General features: G+C 52.9%; 7 protein-coding genes across 7 annotated transcripts; 4 read left to right on the top strand and 3 right to left on the bottom strand.

Annotated features, from left to right (window-relative positions):
• Positions 1-190: 190 nt before the first annotated feature.
• On the top strand, positions 191-3,078 carry KVR01_008671 (uncharacterized protein). Its single transcript, XM_044793565.1, has 2 exons — positions 191-608; positions 677-3,078. The coding sequence occupies exons 1-2, from the start codon at positions 501-503 to the stop codon at positions 2,576-2,578; spliced, it is 2,010 nt and encodes a 669-aa protein (XP_044642438.1). The 5' UTR covers positions 191-500; the 3' UTR covers positions 2,579-3,078.
• A 1,328-nt stretch (positions 3,079-4,406) lies between these two features.
• KVR01_008795 (uncharacterized protein) lies at positions 4,407-5,366 on the top strand. The gene has a single exon (XM_044787504.1). It carries the CDS (start codon positions 4,436-4,438, stop codon positions 5,162-5,164), a length of 729 nt encoding a protein of 242 aa, XP_044642562.1. The 5' UTR covers positions 4,407-4,435; the 3' UTR covers positions 5,165-5,366.
• Positions 5,367-5,770: 404 nt separating this feature from the next.
• Positions 5,771-7,127, bottom strand: KVR01_008559 (uncharacterized protein; the record flags this gene model as incomplete). Its single annotated transcript, XM_044794005.1, has 3 exons — positions 5,771-6,306; positions 6,380-6,724; positions 6,833-7,127. The coding sequence occupies 3 exons, from the start codon at positions 7,125-7,127 to the stop codon at positions 5,771-5,773; spliced, it is 1,176 nt and encodes a 391-aa protein (XP_044642326.1).
• An 864-nt stretch (positions 7,128-7,991) lies between these two features.
• Positions 7,992-9,773, bottom strand: KVR01_008546 (uncharacterized protein; the record flags this gene model as incomplete). Its single annotated transcript, XM_044789078.1, has 2 exons — positions 7,992-8,095; positions 8,168-9,773. The coding sequence occupies 2 exons, from the start codon at positions 9,771-9,773 to the stop codon at positions 7,992-7,994; spliced, it is 1,710 nt and encodes a 569-aa protein (XP_044642313.1).
• A 2,215-nt stretch (positions 9,774-11,988) lies between these two features.
• On the top strand, positions 11,989-12,935 carry KVR01_008780 (uncharacterized protein; the record flags this gene model as incomplete). Its single annotated transcript, XM_044785221.1, has 3 exons — positions 11,989-12,331; positions 12,527-12,679; positions 12,778-12,935. The coding sequence occupies 3 exons, from the start codon at positions 11,989-11,991 to the stop codon at positions 12,933-12,935; spliced, it is 654 nt and encodes a 217-aa protein (XP_044642547.1).
• A 1,159-nt stretch (positions 12,936-14,094) lies between these two features.
• KVR01_008668 (uncharacterized protein) lies at positions 14,095-16,361 on the top strand (the record flags this gene model as incomplete). Its single annotated transcript, XM_044788082.1, has 2 exons — positions 14,095-15,471; positions 15,537-16,361. The coding sequence occupies 2 exons, from the start codon at positions 14,095-14,097 to the stop codon at positions 16,359-16,361; spliced, it is 2,202 nt and encodes a 733-aa protein (XP_044642435.1).
• Positions 16,362-16,501: 140 nt separating this feature from the next.
• On the bottom strand, positions 16,502-19,057 carry KVR01_008489 (glycine--tRNA ligase). The gene is made up of 2 exons (XM_044793117.1): positions 17,115-19,057; positions 16,502-17,043 (listed from the first exon to the last, which is right to left on the bottom strand). Exons 1-2 carry the CDS (start codon positions 18,864-18,866, stop codon positions 16,648-16,650), a joined length of 2,148 nt encoding a protein of 715 aa, XP_044642256.1. The 5' UTR covers positions 18,867-19,057; the 3' UTR covers positions 16,502-16,647.
• Positions 19,058-19,086: the final 29 nt, after the last annotated feature.

Below are 19,086 nucleotides of genomic sequence, written 5' to 3'. Positions count from 1 at the left end.
AACTTAGAAATGCCGGAATTGTGGTGGCGTTGGCCACCTACAGGGGCCTAGACCTGGGACGTAGGCAGAATTCGAGGTTACACGACATGTTCTAATTATACTGAGGCACGCTTTACTGCACCTCCTTTCTTGTTGCAGATTTCAAGACAGAATTGGCGAAAGAAATGTCACGTAACAAAATGATCTCTTCTTATAGCCTTCTAAACGTCACACAAACTCAACAAGACTTCCAAGACTTACCTTCAGCTGGGTGCGCTAATCAGCCCCGCTCGGTTTCCCGCCGTGATATGCTACCACTAAATTACTGCTGCGCCCCCTTCCCCTCAGGCGCCAGGACAGGAGAGACTTGTGCAACTGACAGTTTCTCCTACGTCAGAAATATACCTGACGCGTCTGGACGCGTTAATTACTCAACTTGTCGAAATGCTCTTGTCTCGTCCTACCTTCAGCACCAAAGTTATTGAGGTTTCAATCTCAACAACGCACGACGAGAAGATAAAATGTCTGTGAACAACACCTCGGTCGCCAGCAAGAGACAGAGGGAGGAGTCCCGACAGCCAGGGGCAGCAAAACGAAGCCGCCTTGGGAGTCCCGTGAATAACGGCAAGGTCAGTCCAGTCCGGAGCCCTTCTTCAGTACACAGCGTTAACCCAGTCTAACCTGTTCGGCCAAGAAGACATGTCTCGTGGACGACAGCCATTTCTCTCTGAAGAGAATCAGAATGAGTTCCGGCATGCCCATCATGAAAATGCTGAAGAAGATCCAAACGACACGTGACGAGCGAGGCGAGGCGTCAGATTTCGTCCGTCGCTTGGAGTGTCTCCGCCTTGTCCATGCCGGCGACAACGTCGAGTTTAGAAGAAAGCGGATCAACGGCTTCACTGACAACTGCGCCATTGTCTCCTGGTCATGGGAAGGCTCGCCGGAGCACGAGGACGAGACAGCTGGCAGCTACATGGTAGAGGACGCCCAGACCCGAGACCTGATGAGGACCTCGGACGTTCGGGACACGGTTTGGAGGCGGGCCGCGGCCTACATGAGATATAGGCGAATCAGCCATTTGTGGATAGATTCGGAATGCATCACGCAGGATCCCATTCAGGAGCGGCAAAAGGCCATGAGCGAGATGGATCGGCTTTATAACCAGGGGAGCCATCCATTTGGCATGCTTGCCAGGCCCGTCACGGAGGAAAGAGAAGTGCACCTCTTGGCTCAGATATTGCAGGGAAAACTGGTTCGCAAATACGAGTATGGTGACGGCAGGATTTCAATAAGGAAAGGGATGACTGAGAAGGTATACGAGGCTATTGAGCTTTTGGATAGAATCACCTCCGACAGATGGTGGACTCGAGCTTGGATATATCAGGAGAACTACCACGGAGGAAAGCGGATGTTCCTCCTCATGCCTCACACGCCGAATACAGAACGCCCGAAGGCCAAGTACGCTACCCTGTTTGGGAACATGAAAGGGGAAATGGTCATCAAGTCAATTGACTTCTCCGAAGCGTCGACAGACCTATGCTCGGCACTCCGGAATTCAAGCCAGGCCGAAGACCACGCGGAAGCTGTGAATCGAATCCTATCAAGAGCCGCGAGATACTCGAGACTGCTGGAAGGAGAAGACTCGATGACGCCATCCATCGTCGAGGACGTTCTGCAACGGGAGGTGAGCGTGCACCCGGACCGGATCGACATCATCGGCAACTGCTGCTCGTACAACGTACGCCTCAAGAGGGGAGAACTCGAGCAAAACAAGTGCAGTGTGAGCCTGGCGGTATTGGTCTTGCTCCTGCTGAACGGCGAGATCTTTTACTACGACCCCGACGAGGATACGGCATCATCTTCCCGCCTGACGGTTTCCGAGTTCATTCACGAGTACGCCTTCAACCGTTTCAGCCCACCGACGCTAAAGTACGGCTTGACGTTCAACAAAGGCTGCCGCTTCAGTAAAGTGTACCGTATCGACGATGACGGAGTACACACACAGGGTCACCTCTGGAGGCTTTGCAGCAGGGGTTTCACAATCTCGGGGCGAATCTCAAAGGGTCGCGGCTGGGTTAGGAAGACACTTCGAGATATTCAAAAGTACATCCGGGAATATGAGTGGGTCGAGGCTAAAGACTACATTGATGAACTATCCGCCGGGGACCAGCTCGCTCTGAGACTGGAAGAGTTCCTCAAGACTTCATCACAGGCCGATGACGCTGAGACCAAGTACATGTGGAAAATGGCCGAGATCCTCGCGGATGCATTGCGCCAGGGAGAGACGCTCAGGCTGGGATATCTCGAAGATTCAAGACGGAACCCCAGGTTCTCTCCGCCCACGGCCATATTCGTATGCGCGGATGAGATAATGGAGGCCAACAAGGACAGGATGTTTGTCTTTACGTCTTTCGAGGAAGCCGTGACGGGGAACATCAGCGATGTTGACAGGCATGTGTCGCTGCAGGTGGGCGTCAATCACACCGAGAACCTGTCTCGGTTGTATGCCCGAAGGTGGACGCATGGGTTGTGGTTCTCGACAGAGGCACCCCGCGAGGTTGTGTTCCCATTGCCACGGGTTCTGAGCCAGTTGTGAAGTCTGAGAACGGGGGGTTTGAGGGGCGGCCACGGTGTGCTTTGAGTTCAGTGGTCTCTCTTTCAAACTGCCGGTCCTCAGATAGACTGAGGCCCCTTCGTGGCTCACTCGTCGTCACATCAACATGGAATCACCTCTGTATTCTATGAAGGACAACCACAATTAGTGTATCTTAATCTCAACTGGCCAGGTAACACTAGTGGCCTGGTCGAATGCGTGCCCCCCTTCAACTGCTGCAGAGAGAGCTCGTGTCTGATAGCTAATTTGCATGGGCCATCGGCTGTGTGCTATAAGATACCGGATGGGCGGATACCCACTGGCTGTGCAGAATAGTATGATAGCAGGCACACATCGTATGCCGGGATGTTTGAGCAGGCCAGCTTACCGTCCCATAAGGATGGGGAAAGGGCAAGACACTAAGATACTGCTTATCAATATATTTTGTGAGTTCTGGGCGGCGGAGAAAGCATTGGAGGGGGGTTGGAAATTCGTGCAAAAACGCGCCTCATCACACATCATTGATGATGGGCTCCTCTGAATCAAGATGTCTTGCACCTCCATGATCCTTGGTGAGGAGGCTTCTGGGGCTCGAAACAATTTTAAGCTATTGAGAGAAAATAGGACCGTGTGGCTGTCCTTCAAAGTGTTTGCCCCTCCCCACTGGTGATCGTTGAGAGAGAGTGAAATCGGGCACACCGGTTCCAACTCACTTGAAGCGAAGAATCATCTGTTGGTGAATTTGAAAGTATAGTGAAGACGTCTCTCCGCGAGATAGCTGTTTGGTCATTGCGATACATAACGATGGAAACCGATTGAGGAGATTATTTTCCAAAGCAGGCCGGCAGTAATCAGAAATTTGCCAGCTGTGTTTTTCTTTTTATTTTTATCCATTGGAAAAATCCTATTTTTGGAAATGAAACACATACAAAATTTCCCAATCATCACACTCGCTGATCCAAGAATAGTAAATCTCGGTTATGTATGAAGTGGATGTGACCACTGAACAATTGTTCCTTCGGATGTTTTGGCCGAGGGCCTCCGGGTCTCCCTCATCGAGCCATTCTGGACGTAAGCTGAGCAGAGCTTACTGGAAGAACTTCAGATGTTGAGATCAGCCGATGTGCTGCATCCAGCAGTGATCCTTGAGAAGGCAACAATTCGACTTTGCCAGGCGGTCAGTGTGCGTAAAGGTCGCTCACTAAGCGTGCCCGCTGCGAAAAAGCATATCAATCCCAATGGACATCTGTGGGTAGTTGTCCAGGTCCTGGCTTGGAAACCTTACGCGTGATTCCCGGCACGAAGAAGCTCTTATCGAGCCATACTTGATTTCTTTTCGAATCCGGGATTTCCTTGAAAATCGACTTCGTGCTTTCGGCCAGTCTGGACGCTCACGTTCCCGGGATGAGTCCACTCATGTCTCGGTGATACGAGTGCAACCGAGCACATCTTTTCTCGTAACAGCAAGTAGCCACGTTGCAGTTCATGCAGCCACATTCTCTGACGAAAACTGGAATCGGGGTCACCGAAATATTGTTTCTGAAGACGAGGAAATCTGACAGTCATGTTCCTCGGCAATATTTGAACGTTGCAAGAAGCCGCCACTACACGCACCTGCGGGCACGTTGCAAGAGAAGCTGAATACCTAGATACCCTATGTCCGTGGAACACTAAGACCCAATCAAACAATCAATTAATTTATCAGCATTTGTCGTTACACAGTGTCGAATTAATGTAACGTTAGAAATTCTTGCGGAGCAATTGTAAGCGTGAGTAATCAGTCCGTAGCTAGTTTTGCTTCTATTCCGCATACGTCCGAGGACATACATGGCGCCTTCATAATCAGTCCGTGAGACCGAAATGATCATAAATATCACTACCTTCCACGATGAACTGCCTGATCTGTTGAGGGTGGTCTGCCAAGAACCAACCATCACCAGGGAAAGATCACTACCACCATCCAAAATGACGATTGACAGCACCACGGGAAAGGTCTTGTCCCCGGCCGCACTGGTCCACGTAGTCCTCCAGACGTCACAATACGAACCCATGGTCGCATTCTACAAGGAATTCCTAGGGGCACATGCGACTTACGAGAACGAGTACCTCGCGTTCCTGACATACGACGAGGAACACCACCGGGTGGCTATAGCCCACCTGCCCACAGCCAAACCAAAGGACCCGACGGCGGCCGGTTTGGCCCACATGGCCTTCGCGTTCAAAACCTTCAACGACCTCTTGCTAGCCTACCGTCAGCGGAAGGCCCGGGGCATCTTGCCCATCTGGTCCATCAACCACGGGCCTACGACCAGCATTTACTACCAGGACCCGGACGGCAACCAGATCGAGACCCAGGTGGACAATTTCGATACGGTTGAGGACGCGAACGCGTTTATGAATTCGCCCGAGTTTGCGGAGAACCCGATCGGCGTCGACTTTGACCCTGAGGATCTCATCAAGAGGGTAGAAAATGGCGAGGATGTGGCGAGCCTGAGGAAGAGACCCAGCATCGGGCCTCGGGGGGTGGAAAGCATACCTGTGCCACCGAGGCCGGACGTTCGGAAGAGCTACGATATTATCCAGACCTGAAGGACCTGACAACTAAAGTGGAAGAGTTGATGTTCTGGGGCATTGTTTGTCAGGAAGTCTATGGAGCCATTTGCACAAAGTCGTCAGACATGTGTGAAATGCATGGGTCATTTGCGTCCGAGCTAGAATGCCACGAGACAACACAAGTCAGATAAATTCCACAACTTTCATAGCGCCAAAATGAGAATAGGCACCTCGGAGCGAAGACGATAAATAGATTTTGGATTCTCTACTTCAAATCGATCAGAGTCAAACATAGAGCGATCCTCGTATTTCTCTGAGATCAGTAAGTAAATGGATGCGGTGGATGTGTATTTCAGGCACACCACATTTACTGAATATGTGGTTTCGCTTCTATTCCGTATATGTCTGAGGATATACATGGCGCCTTCATACGGTGGTAAACGCTCTGGAGAACCCCGTACACCATGTATCTGGCCTCACCTCCGACTTCCTGCAGCGCGCTGCCTTAATTATAAAAAAGAAACGTCAATATCGAGTTGCAAAGAAACGAAAAAACTTGTCGATCTCCATTCTCTTACAAAAAGATTAGGAAACAAAGTCATCACACTTTGACAGTTATATCAATCTTGAAAACCATATGAATCAAGTGACCCTGGTGGCTTCGCGTCTGCTTGTGCTTTCCGGGTCAAAGTAAGGCTTCTCTCCCAGGCTAACAGCCCGAGACCCCTTCCTCTCCCCCAAGTCTGCTTCGCCGATGTAATCCGGCGTGGCAGAGTGATAAACACTGCGATTATCCCAGATCGCAAGGTCATTGACGTTGGCCCATCGGTGGCGGACCTGCAGGTCGTGATTCTCGACAATCAGGCGGACGAACCAGTCCAAGAAGTACTTCGACTCGTCTTCAGAGAGACCATGGATGTGCTTGACGTGGTGGCCCACGGCGTACACTGACTTCCAGCCAGTCACCGGGTTGGTGCGCACAACGGGGTGGGTTGCCTCGAGGACTTCTCCGATGTTCTCGGGAGCTCCACGTGCAGAAGCGAAGATTTTAAAATTGTTCTTCTCTGCCATTGCATTGAAATCCGGCTGGGCGTAGTAGGCCGTGAGGGTGTCGAGGAAACTCCTGAGCGTTGGCGAGATGCGGTCGTAGAGCTCATAGCCTGAAGCCCAAAGTGTATCTGAAGGACTGTCAGCCGGTGGTCACACCTTCGCAGAGGGGACAAATTCCCAGCAAGTGTGGTGAGAACGTACCTCCGCCAGTCTTTGGCAATTGAGTAAGTCTCAGCAGGGCATAGTCGCTAGGAATCTTCTCAAATGTAATGTCAGAGTGCCAGAGACCCTTTGCGGACTGGCGGTTGTTCTGGCTAATCGACTTGTAGCGAGCAGAGTTGAACTTTTTGCCCTGCTCAGAAGAAATGACGCTAATCTCATTATCTGTGCCACCGTGCTCCCTGGAAGCGTTGTGGACCGGGTGAATGTGCAGCTTGGAGGTGGACGGCTTCCCTGTCAATTCTCCTAGACGCTGTACGAGCTCCTTCTGGAGATCATCAGTGATGTTGTCCTGTTTGCGGAAGAAGACAACACCTCTCTGTGAGACTATGATACAGCGAAGTCAGTTTGCATTTGCTCAGACCCATTACGCTCGCAACAGGACAACGGCATAGGTATGACGAAGGACATGAAGTCCCGATAGAAATTACGCACTGGTGGTTCCCAAGTCTCTAATAAGCTCATCAGAATTTGGGGCGCGAAGCCATTCGGCAAGATCGACGTCGATGAACTCTCGGCCGATGACCGGGGTCACATCGAATGACTTGAACTGGTCGAGAGCACCGCCGAGGTTGAGTGGCTCGCGGTGGTTGACCTCTAGCTTTGGGAGCACATCAGGCCCAGCTAGCTGTTCATGGCCCCTTCCATTCTCCTCATGCTTCGAGGGCTTCAGTGTCCCTTCGATATTGTCAACGACCGTCGTGGTTATCTCAGTGGCGGATGGGGACATGATGGAATTTGGACGAGAGCGAAGGTCGTGGTACTACGCGGGGTCCGTTAAAGTCCTTGTGAGGAAAGAACTTTAGGCTTCTCTCACATTAAAATGGAAAGTCGTCACGTTGGGGGCGCTTGGACACTGCGTAAGAGGACTTCCTTTATGTTTATAAAGGCCTGGTTGATCTAGCGCCTACCGATGCTTCAGTCACGCAATCTTGTGCGCGCCATTGTGGTGCTAATGCATGACCTGTTGGCTAATCTGCGAGTTGAGACTTCAGTGGCCTAGGCATTGAACTCGGTGTCTGGGCAACCCTCTTTCCTAAGGCGGAGCATCTGCGAGTCCTCCTTGGAGAACTTTGGAGGCCGAATTGCGTGATCTACGGTTCTACTGATTGGACGGTCTCCGTCATCCATTGTATGTGGTAGATAGTCAACACATATCAATTTCACATGTCCGGGAACCATTTTAGAAGAACTTGATTGGATTTGATGGAGCCTCCATTCACTTTGCTCCCCCACGTTATGACATACAAGAGTATGGTGGTGCCATTTTCGTGTCGATCACGAACCTCACCAAGACAGCGAGGAGTTGGCAAAATCACTGTGAATTGCCGACATAACGTCTATCCGATTGGAAGGTAGGATGTTTCAGCTACTACCAGATGGGAGCTTGTATATGTACGAAGCTGGGTTACTGTGCCATTTTAAGATGCATTCAATGCAAGTATCTCAGCGTCACAAATGTATATCGATCTTCAAGAGAGGACAGACTTTATGCTTCTTACCCAATTCTAGACCTCATAATTGATGGTGGCGGCTTGTCAGTGCCTAGGTAGACCGTCCATGATTATGAGAAATATGGACATAAGCCAGTTAACTACTCGAGCTTTTGTTGCAAACCCTGGTACCTCCATCTGCTCACATATGCTGGAGAATTCCCTGTGCCGCCATTATTTGTGGCATAAGCACCAATCAAAGTGCCTAGATCAATGTGAGTCTTGTGCGTAAAATGGAACAGCCATGTATATCTTGCTCTTTGAGATGGTGACCTACCGGTAAAGGGGCCAGTTCCTCCACTTAGCAAGGTACTTGGAGCATACCCTATGATATCTTCGTCCGTGCTACCATCAGACGGAGAGGCAGACAAGGCGTAATGCGTGTCGTTGACAGCTTGGACGCTGAGCCGTAAGGGCTGGTCCCACGCATCTGGGACGGGCTTAACGACTGTCTCGATAGCCGGACCGTCGTAATTGCCGGTTCCAGTGACACGGAATCTAAGGTAATAGTCCAAACCCGCCGTCGTGTTCAGCGCAACGAGACCAAGATCGATGTGCTGGTATTGGGTCAGGAAAGCGGTTACTCCCACTTCCTCCTCGGCGGCAGTAGCGTTGAGCTCGACTTCGACACTATAGTTGAACACGGTGTACGTCTGACGTCGACTGACGAATGTGATGCCATCTGCCGGTTCAAAGTCCGCGCCACCGGTCAAATTAGCCACACTCGGCACCAATTTGAGAGAATTAGGCTTTTCTTCCGGGGACACCTCGTATTTCTCAGCCTTTGGGAACCGCCAGTACAAGAACTGCTTCGGCATGGATTCGTAGTCCTCAAAGTCAACCACATCTGGGTCAGTCACCAACGGACCGTCGCCGGGTATGTCGCAAGACGCAGTCGGCAGGTCCCACCCGTTCATCCGTCCCTGGATGGGATTCTGACAGATCGGCCAATCGCCCTCCTCCCAAGTGACATTGAAGAGCACTGACTCCCGGCCCATTGGATAATTGATCCATTCCGGCCCGGACCTCGTCGAAAGCGCAACACCCCACCAGTTCCCGTCCGCGTCTTGCCACAAGTCTGCATGGCCAACGGTTTGGAAGTATTCGGTTGTGTTGCGGTTGGTCAGGATCGGGTTTCCGTCAAAGGCTTCATATGGTCCATCTACGCTGGTTGCTCGCGCGATTGTAACAGCATGGTTTAGCTCGGTGCCTCCCTCTGCTATCAGGAGATAGTAATATCCGCCCTTCCATGGCTTGTAGATGTGAGGTCCCTCGGGCCAGACTCCTCCAGTGCCGTTCCATATATAGTATGTCGAGCTGACTTCCCCCGTGCTAAGATCAATCTTGGCTTGTTGGATGCCCGCGAACGTGATGTAGACTTGGCCGTCCACGTCGTCGTCCCAGAAGAGATCCGGGTCGATGCTGGCTGGCGTGAAGCGGACAGCCTCGGACCACGCATCATCCGAGTATGGGTCGGTTGTTGTGTATATGGTTCCCACGGTTGTCTGGTTGGGGTCCAAGCCAAGTACGGATACGACCACAACGTAGAATGTGCCGTTTCGGTAGCGGAAGGTCGGGGCGAAGATACCATTCTGTTGCCCTGGGCTCGATTCCCCAATTTCCGGCAACTGTGACTCTCGAGTGAGTGCGCTGCTGACGAGCTTCCACTTTACGAAATCCTGGCTCGCGTAGACTGGGAGACCCGGTGTTGCTAAGAAGGTCGATGCCACGCAGAAGTTTGTGTTATTGAGCTCCGTGATAACACCCGTGCAGGAGGGATCAGAATGCCAACCGGGAAATATGGGATTGGTGAACGAGTTTGCCTGGGCCCGGGCTAAGACACTGGCACCAATCAAAGAGGTGAAGAGCGTGGTGAGAAGCATGGTGAGAGCTCGCACCCAACGTGGAACTGTGCGTTACACCGGAACTCAGGAAACTCAATCACATTGTGCAAAAGAGCAACCGTGGAACAGCCTGGATGAAATAGCAGATTGGTTGATGCGCCAATTTGAGAGGGGCCTCTTCCAATCACGTCACCCTCGCGGGGAAGCGTCCATAAACGGAAGCAGAAACTCGATGATATGTGCGTACCCCGTACTTTGCCAATGCAGCTCCCAGCCCTGCGTCGTATCGTTCTTCTCTTTCCTTGCAGTTGTCCCACGCTTTACCCCAGATTCTGCGGTGCGGCCCGGGATTCCCGGGCCTCGGAGTGCTAAAAGCGGCACGATGCGAGGTTTCGGTGGTAGATGAAGCGAACTGCGGAAATGAGATCGCGAGATCAATCATACCCTGTCACGCATTGAGACATCAAAAGACTGGGGCAAGAGACCTCGATGCATGCAATCGTTCTAAGTGCGCTGCTAAAACTTGAGAGGCACTTGGCACTATAACAACTTGGAAGTGTTCTTTGGCTGGACATCTGTGAATATCCATGTGGAGAGGGTCCAGCCGTCTACGCCAGTACATGTAACATTATTGCGTTTTTACTGGGCATGCAGTGTCACTGCTGCATCTCTCCCTTCCTTCCACTCGAGTTGCGTCAAGATGAATTATTAGTACTAGAATCGCCGCATTTCTAAACCTTGGTGTTGCCTCAAGTGCTCTTGGGCCTGAGCTTGCGTTCCACGTATTGGCACTGCGTGTGGTACTTAGGTACAATGGGCTGCCGATTCCTCACACACATTTGATTCTAGGCTTTTCTGAGTGAGTGATATCCGAAATCTGAACACAGGTCTCCTTGCAATATCACTCGTGACCAGGATCTGCAAAATCTCGGGATGCTGTGTCTCGCTGACTTCATCAATCAATGGGCGGATTGACATCCTAGCCTGCACATATTATGCTGCGATGATTAAAGCCAGAAACATTTGAAAGTTGTGGGCCGAAGTAGCGTGGTATTTAGACAACACTGACGCACTGAAATTTATAGTACTCGCATTTGGTCCATGGTGCTGAGTTCGCCTTGATTGCCTGGATAACTATTCCAAGGCTCTCATGAAATTTGTCCTAGAGTGAGTTTGTATACAGTACTACCACACTACACTATATCCTACACAGACTCACTCCACGCCAAATTTTGTAAGAATATCCACGAAATCAGGGCAAACCTAGTTCTAGTACTTAAGTAAATATTTCCACATGCGGGTATATCTGTTTTCTGTAGTTGAGTAGTCATGAGCCTCAATATAGCTCCTCGTTTGAGCCATCATGTAGCTACGAGTCTTCCCTCAGTTGGATCCCCGTTTAGATCAAGAGCAGCAGATGACAGGCGAAAGTTCCTTCCTGGCTTTTATCTCGCTCACTACGAGCCGGGGGGTATTGGATCCTGTTAGGAATCCTCCCCCCCCCCCCTCAAAGACGTCCACAAGTGGAGGGTGCCAAAATCATTTATCAACTTCCCAACAATTACATTCCCAAGGGTTTATTTGGAATGTTTTTTTATAAGTGCCTAGACTTCCAATGGCAAGGGAGCCATCTTATTAAAGGCAGTGAGGAGACACCACGAAGGGCTTGACTTTCTTGTTCTCTTTTTAATATACTCTGTTCACAACAGCCATACACCACGAATGTCCTCAAACAATGCTTCTAACTCCTTGCCTACAGAGGCACTTGAGGATTCAACGAAAATGGGAGCGGCAGTTGAATGCTGACACTGACACCCGCGAGACCCGTACAGGTCCGCCTGGAGTGGAAACGGCTCCAGGGTGACTTCCAAGGTTCTAATCAATCTGATTGTCGCTCCGGGAAAGAGCTGTCAACAGCGTGTCATACCTGCCCCTTTTCACAACGACCACGGGCTGTATCTGTGCCCAGCTCAGGATAGATGTCCATCTGGCAGGTTGCATTATGAGGCACCGCATGACAAACACACTCCGGACCTTTGCGAAAGTCTCAAGGTCTATCGCTTTCCCACCTCTAAGGTTCAAGTGTCGCACTCTTTTTGCACCCCCTATATCCTGGCAGCTGGTTGTCTGTCTATGATATCGTTCGTTTACCACCCTCACACTCCTTGTACCCCCCCCCCCCCATCCAAAATCCCACCTGGGCAAAATCCCAAAACCTCCCGAGGTCCTCTCCGGAGAATTCCACAGTGCAAAGATGCATTCCAAGGCCGCCCTCTCTGCTCTCGCCCTGGCCATCCACGGTGCCACGGCCCAATTCGAGGCTTGGGCTTTCGGCAACATGTTCACTGTCGGTCCCGCCTCGGGTAACAGAAACTGGATCGCGAAGGCAACCTGGTCCCTCACGCCGCCGCCGCCGCCCACCGATTCCACCGCGCCGTGCGGTGATAACATGTTTGTCTCCATCTGGATCGGCATCTCCCCTACGGCTTCCTCTGGAACTCTCGTACAGCCGCTTCTGAATTGGTCCGTCAATCAGAAGTCCCAAGGCTGCGACGCTGCCGATGACGAGTGGTGTGTGGATGCCAGCACGTTCACCGGTGGTATGTGTTCGGTCCAGACGCTGGCTATATTCGGGTAACATGCTGATGCTAGGCTACAGAAACGCAGGTCGCCCAACCTTACGTCCCGGTGCCCAATGGTTCAATGCTGAGCTTTGAGAGTGAGCTTTTGTCTCCTGCATGAGCAGCCTGGGCTGTTCCGGTGAGGGGGGCTAGCTGACATGCCGATCACAGTTGATACCACCGAGGACAAGAAGGCCTCCCAGAAAGTCTGGATTAATGGCGAGCTCGTGTCCTCTCAGACGGATACCATGGACGGATACCCGGCGTACCTGTACTCCAGCAACGAGTGCTACAAGGACCAGTGCGGTTCCATCAACGCCTACTGTAAGTTGTTACCCCCTTGGTCCAGTGATGCTGGGCTTTTCAAATGCATGCTCCGATCCAAGTTGGCTGGGTTTCTCTGACCTTCTATTTCTTACCAGTCTGGGACAACGTAACCATCACCCTCAACGAGGCCGATGAGAGCTTCGGCAAGAATGTCCAGCTCAGCGGTTCCAGCGGAAGCTTCTCGACCTCCGACGACGGCAAGACTTGGACTGGAACCTTCAAGATCGATGCCGACCACTTTCCCGCCCCATAAGAATTGGCAGCCTGGGTCATGTATGAATTTTCCGAAACTGATCCTATCTGTGATCCACAAAGCTTCGCCTGTTTTCCTTAATTTTGGGCTGAAGCAAACGTCTACAACAAGTCCCATGGAGTCCGGTTGATCTTTGCCTTCTGTATATATATGACACTTGTCTCGAATTACAGGTGTACAGACCAAATTCTCAAGTTCCAATGAATGTGAAGACCCTCTTCAAATTGGAAAAAATTGATTCAACATGTGAGTCCATACAATATTGGTTCAGACGATAATGAGCAACGTCGCCCAATTACATGTTCACACATTATCACCCACCTCTTTCCCTCAGGCCAAAGCTTTTTCATTGCCAACATCTGGATTCGAGCACCGAAGTAGAAAAAAGGGATCATCAAAGCCGCCAGGACGCCTGATATAATGGCAAAGACGTCGATAGCTCCGCCATAAGCAACAAGATTGATCGGGGGACGGTGGAATGACTGAGACCATAGCATATCAAACCAAGACAGGCACAGATGACCGATAACAGGGACTCAGCTTTGTTGGAAAATTATCACCCACTTAGGTGATTCCAAATAGGCTGGCGCTAAGGAAGGCGAAGAAGCCGAGCTTGTACCGCGCGACGATGGCCATCCAATACCATCCCCGGGAAAGACTTACCAATCAAGTCTTTTGAGGAATTCAACCCGATCAAGAGAGTGAGGGCGTGCTGTACAACGGCTCGATTGGAATTTTCCGGCCGTCACACTGCGCTACTTACGAGAAGAAAAGCATGCATCCGGAAACGATGTACCATCCAGACAAGGCCCGGGATGGAGGAAAAGATCGAGCCGGGCAAAGTGGTCAGAAAGATTCTTGTCCAAAATCAATCTCTTCATATTTTTCAATGTCCTGTTCAACTGCCCACCAATCCTGGTCTTCTAAAAAAGGCCTGTGGTCATTGAAGTGGCCGATGGCTTTCAGCTGACCACATCATACTGGCCCCGTACCCCTTGCCAGCACTGTTGGAAGGATTCGAAACCTGGAAGGTTAAGGTTTCAAGGCAGCCACAACCAACTACCATGATCATATGAAGACGAGCAGTGTCCTCGGAACTCTCAAGTAGTTTTCCATATGATTAACAATATGTTCTCAAGTCACCTATCACTCCGACGAAATGTCTTTCAATCCGGGGTTCAACTACGAGCCGCTCCTAAACTCAAGCTCAATTCGAGTGCTTCTCATTAACCCAGGGACAGCGCATGATGAGATACACTGCCAATTCTTGCCCTGCGATCTCAACGCCGACCATGACATATTCCCCGAGTCTCCGAGACCACTCAAGGTGAAAAGCGTGGGGCAGAACACAGAGACGGGCCAAAACTTCTTCATTTCCTGCGACATCATGCTCGACGATGCACCAGGCTCGCAGGGACAACGCTTACACCCCTTTCAGCGCTACAAAGCCTTGTCCTACGTATGGGGCGACGCGTCCGACCTGCAGACCATCAAACTTGAGGGTAAGAACTTCCTCGTCACGAGAAACTTGATGGCGGCCTTGAGGACAATACGCCGCCCTCGAAAGGCCGTCAGATTCTGGATCGACGCAATCTGCATAAACCAGGCCGACCTGGAGGAGAAGAGGACGCAGATCCCCCTGATGGGTCGAATATACCGCCAGGCCAAGTGCGTCTGGGGCCAGGTGCTGCCGTCATTCGAAGAGACCGAGAGCCTCGGGGAACTGATGCTTGCCATCGGGGCGGCCGGCATGGCCCTGGAGAAGGACCATGGGGCCCCGGGCCGCGACCAGCAGGTGTTGAGTGCGGAGGCCACTGCAGGTGGCCCGTCCAACCCAGGCGTACCAGAGGAGGGTACGGGTTCTCTCATATTCTCCAAACACGCCCTCGAGGAATACAACCTGCCCCCCGAGGCCAGCCCCCTGTGGCAGAGCTGGAGGGGGCTCTTCGGCTCCCCGTACTTCCGAAGGATCTGGATCCAGCAGGAGGTTGTCCTGGCCAAGAAGTTCAAATGGTTCCTGGGGAACGCATTTTTAGACCACCATGTGCTCTCCACCTGCATGGAGGTCATGCGGAGGTACAGCCGCGAGTTTCGGGCCGCGTATCTTCACCCACAGGGCACCGCCATCATGTCTTTGCGGCCAACCGTGGCGACAGAGGACAGTTCAGCATACGTCCAGGCGTTGGCGGAGATGGACTACGACGCGGGAAATGCCATTGCGTCCGGTTTCCTCGCAGCCGACAGGATGCTTCAGGAGCGGAAAGCGGCCGAGGGCTCCAAGACGGACAGGCGTCTTATAGACCTGCTGGCTGACTACCGAGACTTGTGCGCCAATTGTCCCCGGGATATGGTCTTTGGACTGCTGGGTCTCGCAAAGGATGCGGAGCGGTTCTATGATCTGGTAGACTATTCAACGCCGCTCGAAATTTTATTCACCTGTCTGGCCCGCAGACTCATAAGTCTTGGGCACGGTGTGGAGGTGCTTTTGCAGGCCTCGAACACCGCGCACACGAACGGCCTGCCAAGTTGGGTTCCGGTGAGTCGTCCCGGGCTATCAAGATGCCCATACCTAGGTGTGTATTTACTGACGCCGGTTCATAGAACTGGACATCGTCGGCCGTGACGCCGCGGGTGACTGCTCACGAGTACAGTCCCATAAACAAGAAAGACTTTTGTGCAGGTGGCCAAGATACCGAGAGCGTCATGGAGGTCATCCAAGATGCCGAACGCCGCCCGCAGCAACCGGTGCTGCGAGTCCGCGGGCGCATCATAGACACGATCAAGGACTGCAGCCTGGCAGCCCAGGCCGAAGAGCTGATGCCCTGGTTACGTGAGACCTACCCCTCCACACGGCACCTCGCGCTGAGAGACGGATCGCTCTCTGTCCAGTCTTCCTTTGCGTTCCAAGGGCTACGGTTCGCTATCCAGCGCCTCCCCAGGGGACAGGATCCAGGCCAGGGGGCTAGGTGGTTCTTGGAGGCGTGCTGTCAGGCGAGGCGTGACTTTTGGCAAGACCAGTCGTTGCACTCGCTTAGGCTGGGTTTCCTCCAGTTTGTGTCCATGTACCTGGACGATGACTTCTTCCTGGAGAAGGTGCGTGGGAGCTTCACCCCGCTGGACGAGATGATGCCCGTCAAGGACTTCATGAATGATGTGTTGGTGCCGCTTGGTCGACAGCGGCGGTTCTGCACAACGGAACGCGGACTATTTGGCCTGGTTCCGTTCGAGTGCAAGCCCGGGGACAAGATCTTCGCTCTGCTAGGTGGTGCTGTTCCGTTGGTACTCAGACCAGTGGCGCCAGGCCCAGCAGCAGCGGACAAGGGTGGGAGGTATCAGCTGATCGGGGATGCTTATATACAAGGGGTTATGTATGGAGAGGGGCCATTTTTCGACGAAGTCCACGAGTCAGATGTTCTTCTGGTATAGCGCTTCATATCCAGGGGACAAGTAGGATTTTGGCAAAGAGAGAGGTGGGCACACCTGAGCCGGAGATCACCCAGACATTCGCCGTGCAGGAGCATGCGCCTGGGCCAAAACAACCTATTTCTCTCGGTCTTCGAAAGGACTTGGTGGTGAATACGTCTTTTCACATCTAAACCATTTACAGGCAAAGCTACATCAGCCAGCACGACGCCGCATGCTGTATTGCATCTGCTCCTACTTTTCAACCACCGAAGAGATCTCAACACATGTCCTTCCCCTCTGCCTGAATCTAGACAGTCCTGACCTCCAGCTCCTGGCTCTCAAAGGCAGGCAGCTCGCCCTGGATGTCCTTCCACGTCTTGACGCCAGTGACCATCTCACGCACGGCCTCGAGGACCCTGGCCTCGTCGGCGCGCACCTGCTTCGTGCTGTCGCGCTCGCGCAGCGTGATGGAGCCGTCCTTGACGGTCTGGAAGTCAATGGTGATGCCGAAGGGCGTGCCGAGCTCGTCGTTGCGCGAGTAGCGCTTGCCGATGGTCGCAGAGGAGTCGTCCACCCTACTGGAGACGCCCAGCGCCCGCAGCTTCTGGCCCAGCTTGCGCGCGATGGGGGTGAAGTCCTTGTTGCTGGAGAGGGGCACAATGAGGACCTTGGTAGGGGCAATGGTCGGGGGGAAAGAGAGGACCTGTGGTTTCGCATTGTCAGTGAAATGCGCGTCAAGGGAGGGGAAATGGTTATGAAGCGGGTGTCACTTACGCCGCGGGCTTCATCGGCTCCGTCGCCGCGAGTCCAGAAGCTGTGCTCCAGAAGGGCATACAGGATTCTGCCAATACCGAACGAGGGCTCGATGACATTTGGTGTGTACTCCCGGATGTGCTCTGTGATGGTAGAGTACTTGATCTCAAGCAAGTCCTTGCTGACAGTGGCCTTGCCGTCCGCGACGCCGGGAACATCAATGGTAAAGCTGCCGGTTTCCTCCTGTTGCTTGGCAAAGGCCTCGCGCTGCTCCTGTGTTGTTGCTGTGATAGCAGCCTCAACCGTCCTGCCGTCTTTCTTGAAGGCGGGGCCGAACTTCTTCTTGTTGAACTCAAGTGTCCACTCTTGCCTGACACTTGGAGTGTCCAGCTTCTGGCGAACGACCAGCGGTGCGCCAGTCTTGTTCTTGTGCACAGTAAGATCGTAGGCCGAACGGTCAGCACAACCAACACACTCGATCCAGCCGTAAGACGTGAGGAGCTCGGCATCCCAGCAGTCGCAGGCGTAGTGGGCCATCTCATTGGCCATGTGCTGTCGGAAACGAACCTTGCTCATATCCACACCAATCTTTGCGAGGAACAGGTGGATACGTGCGAGGAAGTAGCCAAGGGTCTCGTTGTCCACAACCTTGTCGTCGACAGCCTTGCGAATGGTCATGGTTCTCAGGTCCGTCTTGCCGGACAGTTGAGTGTGTTTGTCCAGCAGCGTAAGCTCGATGTTCTCGACCTCGTGGAACCTGTCGTGCTTCTTGCCACCCTCGGGGTCAACAAAATGCTCGATCTCGGCCATCAAGAATTCTCGGACACGCAGCAGACCGGCGCGAGGAGAGATTTCGTTTCGGTAGGACTTGCCAATGGAGGCGGACGCGAAAGGCATGTTGCCCATGTTGAACTCGAGAAGCTTGGCGAAGTTGGTGAACTGGCCCTGGGCTGTCTCTGGCCTCAGGAAGCCAGCCAGCTGGCCGGACGGGCCGATCGCGGTCTGGAACATCAGGTTGAATGGCACCGGGGGCGAAGGCATGACACCAGTTTCGGGGTTCTTGAGCTCATACTTCTTGATCAGCTCGCCCAGCGCATCGCCATCGTAGTTGTCGATCTGGGCCAGCACCTCCTCGTACTCCTTGACCACAGCGTCGTCGAGCTTGACGGCCTCGGACTTGACCTTCTTCTTCTTCTTCTTTGGGTCCGCCTCTTTCTCCTCGACCGTCTGGCCACGCGCCTCCTTGTCGCCCTTCAGTCTCGCCTCGAGTATGGCCTCGACGAAGTGGTCCGCCCGCAGGATCTCGCCGTTCTTGGGGTCCTTGCACATCCAGTCGGCGAACTTGTCGACGTGACCACTCGTCTTGAAGACCTCGTGGGGGGTCAAGACGGTGCAGTCGACCTCGAGCATGTCCTCCTCGAGCACGAAGTGCTTCCGCCATGTCTCGATAATGTTTGCCTGCAGACCACAGCCGGAAGGACCGTAGTCAAACAGGCCAGCAACGCTGCCGTAGATCTCGAAGGACGGGGTGTAGAACATGCGCCGACGCAGCATGGACTCCATGGCCTGCCGGTCAATGGTCTGGCCGGTCTTGGTCGTGAGGGTCGCCATGTCTTTTTTGTTCACTTTGTATGCTGGAGCAGCTTTGTGCAGACGGTTGGTGGTCGTGAATGGTCGCGCGGACTTTGGACTCGCTGCGACTTTCCAGAAGTTTGAGGTGGGGTTAGCACCGGCAAGTGGCCTGAGGGAATTGACGAGTTTGAAAGCCTTCATAAACAGGCAATCGAGAGCCTCAGATTCCGAGGTGAGTCAAACGGCAACAACGATGTTGGGTGGCCGATGGCGAGAGAGGTAGACGCTGGCTGCTTCTGGGGTGACTCAAAAACCGTTCTCCAAATAATACATGGGCAATTTGGCCTGCGTCGCAAAGCACCTGGGCGCATGTGCCAAGCAAGGCATTGGAGCTTCCCCAGTGAGGGGCAGAACAGCTCCC

This window comes from Diaporthe batatas (assembly GCF_019321695.1).
Source record: "Diaporthe batatas strain CRI 302-4 chromosome Unknown Contig00010, whole genome shotgun sequence".
Taxonomy (NCBI): Eukaryota; Fungi; Ascomycota; class Sordariomycetes; order Diaporthales; family Diaporthaceae; genus Diaporthe; species Diaporthe batatas.
Note: the sequence above shows the minus strand (reverse complement) of the source record. Positions and strands in the feature narration are given on the sequence as shown.

What these genes read in the sequence shown, in the direction of transcription:
- KVR01_008671 (XM_044793565.1), top strand. Translation starts at nt 501, where the DNA reads ATGTCTGTGAACAACACCTCGGTCGCCAGCAAGAGACAGAGGGAGGAG. An exon ending in GTCCCGTGAATAACGGCAAG is followed by an intron (nt 609 to 676) that starts GTCAGTCCAGTC and finishes TCGGCCAAGAAG; the next exon opens with ACATGTCTCGTGGACGACAG.
- KVR01_008795 (XM_044787504.1), top strand. Translation starts at nt 4,436, where the DNA reads ATGATCATAAATATCACTACCTTCCACGATGAACTGCCTGATCTGTTG.
- KVR01_008489 (XM_044793117.1), bottom strand. Translation starts at nt 18,866, where the DNA reads ATGAAGGCTTTCAAACTCGTCAATTCCCTCAGGCCACTTGCCGGTGCT. An exon ending in GAGCCGATGAAGCCCGCGGC is followed by an intron (nt 17,044 to 17,114) that starts GTAAGTGACACC and finishes GCGAAACCACAG; the next exon opens with GTCCTCTCTTTCCCCCCGAC.